The sequence below is a fragment of the Papaver somniferum genome, unplaced genomic scaffold (assembly GCF_003573695.1).
Source record: "Papaver somniferum cultivar HN1 unplaced genomic scaffold, ASM357369v1 unplaced-scaffold_137, whole genome shotgun sequence".
Taxonomy (NCBI): domain Eukaryota; kingdom Viridiplantae; phylum Streptophyta; class Magnoliopsida; order Ranunculales; family Papaveraceae; genus Papaver; species Papaver somniferum.
The window spans coordinates 4,176,449-4,179,829 of NW_020622934.1; the positions used below are offsets into that span (position 1 = coordinate 4,176,449).

General features: G+C 32.7%; 1 protein-coding gene across 1 annotated transcript; it reads left to right on the forward strand.

The window, feature by feature from the left end:
* Window positions 1-6: 6 nt before the first annotated feature.
* Window positions 7-1,956, forward strand: LOC113334792 (protein TIC 214-like). The gene has a single exon (XM_026580994.1). The coding sequence runs from the start codon at window positions 32-34 to the stop codon at window positions 887-889; it is 858 nt and encodes a 285-aa protein (XP_026436779.1). The 5' UTR covers window positions 7-31; the 3' UTR covers window positions 890-1,956.
* The last annotated feature ends 1,425 nt before the right edge of the window (window positions 1,957-3,381 follow it).

Genomic DNA, 3,381 nt, shown 5'->3' on the forward strand with positions numbered 1-3,381 from the left:
AAAAAAAAAGTATTTAAACTCAAGTTTGAATATGAATGAGGCTTTCTCAGAAGAAGGTTGGATTTGGATAAATAAATTTCATAATATACTTCCCACAAACTACCAAGAATTTGAAGAAAAAAAGGAAAAATTTGAGAGAAAATACTTCCTTCCAGAAGAAGGAAAACTTAATTCAGAAAATAGAACGAAATTTTTATTTGATGCGGTTACACCCGATAGACATCATCAAAGAATTATAAAGGAATCCATTGGAATAAAAGAAATACGTAAAGAAGTTCCTCAATGGTCATACAAATTGATTACCAGTTTGGATCAACAAGATGGAACAATTTTAGAAGAAACGGCTGAGGATCATGAAATTAGGTCAAGAAAGGCCAACCATGTAGTCATTTTTACAGATACCGAACGTACAAATAGTACAACGAATATTAATGATGAAGTAGAAGAAGTGTTTGTCCTACGTTATGCGCAAGAATCGGATTTTCGTCGAGATATAATCAAAGGTTCTATGCGCGCTCAAAGACGTAAAACAGGTATTTGGGAACCGTTTCAAACAAATATCCATTCCCCCCTTTTTTTGGACAGAATCTACAAAAAGTTTTTTTTTTCTGCTGATACCTCCCGAATTTGGAATCTTCTTTTTAAGAATTGGATGATAAAAAGTACGGAATTAAAAAATTCCAGTTTTGAGGAAGAGACAAAAGAAAAGGATAAAAAAAGGAAGAAGAAAGGGGAGGAAAATGACCGGCTAGCAGTAGCGGAAAGCTGGGATACTGTTCTATTTGGTCAATCAATAAGGGGTTGCTTGTTAATAGCCCACTCGATTTTTAGAAAATATATTGGATTGCCTTCATTGATAATAGCTAAAAACGTCAGCCGTATCTTATGATTTCAACCCCCGGAATGGAATGAGGATTGGAGAGAGTGGGGTAGAGAAATGCATGTTAAATGCACCTATAATGGTGTTCAATTATCCGAAATGGAATTTCCAAAAAATTGGTTAACAGAGGGTATTCAGATAAAGATCCTATATCCTTTCTATCCGAAACCTTGGAACAGTTCTAAGAAACGATCTCATCATAAAAATCCAAGGGGAATAAAGGAAAATTCTTGCTTTTTGACAGTCTGGGGGATGGAAACTGAATTTCCTTTTGGTTCTCCTCGAAGACGACCTTCTTTTTTAAAACCCATTTTTAAAGACCTAGAAAAAAGAATAACAAAAAAAAAAACACAAAGTTTTCTAGGTCTAAGAGTTTTAAAAGAAAAAACAAAAAGGTTTCTAAAGGACTCAAAAGAAAAAGAAAGCTGGACTCATAAAAAGGATTTTTTTCAAAAAAAAAGAATAAAAGAGCTTGGCAAAGTAAATCCAATTCTATTAGTTGGATTGAGAAAAGTATATGAATCGAGTGAAAATAAAAAAATTTCTCTCAAAGAAAATCAGATAGTTCATGAATCGTCAAGTCGAATTAGATCAATGTCTTGGACAAATTATTCACTAACAGAAAAAAAAACAGAAGATCTGGCTGATAGGACAAGTACAATTAAGAATCAAATTGAAAAAATAATAAATGACAAGAAAAAAACGTTTCTAATTCCAGATAGAAATATTAATCCTAACGATACAAGTTGTAACGATAAAAGATTAGAAGCGCCAAAAAGCTTTTTGCGGATATTCCAAAGAAGAAGTGCTAGATTAATACGTAAACGACACTCTTTTTTAAACTTTTTGATTGAAAAGAAATATATGGACACCCTTCTATATCTCATTAATATTCCCAGGATCAATGCACAATTTTCCCTAGACTTAAAAAAAGGAGAGATTGATAAAAAAAGTTAAAATGCTGAAATAAAGAAAGAAGAAGTTGAAGAAAAAAAAAAAAAAAAAATTCATGTAATTTCGACTAAAAAGAGGGAACTTTCAAATATTAGTAATAAGAATTTACATTATTTTTGTGCCCCAGTTGACTTGTCACAGGCATATGTATTTTACAAATTATCACAAACCCAAGTGATTAACAAATATCACATGAGATCTGTACTTCAATATAATGGAACGTCTTTTTTTCTTAAAGATAGAATAAAGAAATTTTTTGGAACACAAGTAATACTTTATTCTGAATCAAGACATAAAAAACTTAGCAATTTTGAAACGAATGGGTGGAAAAATTGGTTAAACAGTCATTATAACTATCAATATAATTTATCTAAGATTACATCGTCTCAATTAGCTCTACAAAAACAACGAAATGGAGTCAATCAAAGTCATACGATTTCAAACAAGGCATCAAGAAAATTGGATTCATATGAACAAAAAAATGTATTTCATTATAAGAAGCAAAATGCTTATGTAATGGATTCATTATCGAGTAAAACAAAAATTTTTAAAAAACAGTATGGATATGATCTTTTATCACAGAAATATATCAATTATAGAGAAGGGAAGGATTCATATATTTCTCTATCACCATTACAAGTAAAGGGAAGCCGAAAAATTCCCTATAACTACAACACAAATAAACCCCCAATTTTTTATATGCCGGCAGGCATATATATGAGTCATTATCTAGGAGAAGATTGTATTGTTGATACGGATAAAAATCCGGATAGAAAATATTTTGATTGGAGAATCGTTTCTTTTTGTCTTAGAAAGAAGATCGATATTGAGGCTTGGGCTAATATGGATACTGAGACCCGCATGGATAAAAATACTAAAACAGGAATTAACTATTATTCAATCATTAATCAAATTGATACGAAGGATCTTTCGTATCTTGCGATTGATAAACAAATAAAACCGTCCAGTGGAAAAAACTTTTTTTTTGATTGGATGGGGATGAATGAAGAAATACTAAGTTTAAGTTCAGAAATCATCTTCAGATATATAACCTTCTCAAGTTCGCAGACTAGGTTCGCGGACTTAAGTTACCGGGCAGAGTTTACAAACTCCAGCAGAAATTCTCGGGTATGAGAACTTCGCCGGTTCGCGGACTGGGTTCGCGGACTGAGTTCGCTGACTTAGTTTCACGCAAGTAGTTTGTCAACTCCAGAAGAAATTCTCGGGTTTGAGAACTTCGGAAGCTCGCGGACTGAGTTCGCGAACTTGGCTCACGCCATTCTTCCGGTTCTTTTGATCAACAAAGTTCGCAAACTTTGGTTCAAGGAATAGGACTTATACATAAATGTGTTTCCACAACAATGCTTATGTCCACCATTGGTTATGTAATATAAACTCTCATTTCAATCATTGAAACATTCTTAGAGGACGTTATATAGTTGTTACACCATTTCTCGTCGACGCAATTTTCAAGATGATTGAAACATATCATGACTTTCGTCACATGGTAAAGATAAACTTGGTTAAAGCGAAAAGCTTACCAACTC

What these genes read in the sequence shown, in the direction of transcription:
- LOC113334792 (XM_026580994.1), top strand. Translation starts at nt 32, where the DNA reads ATGAATGAGGCTTTCTCAGAAGAAGGTTGGATTTGGATAAATAAATTT.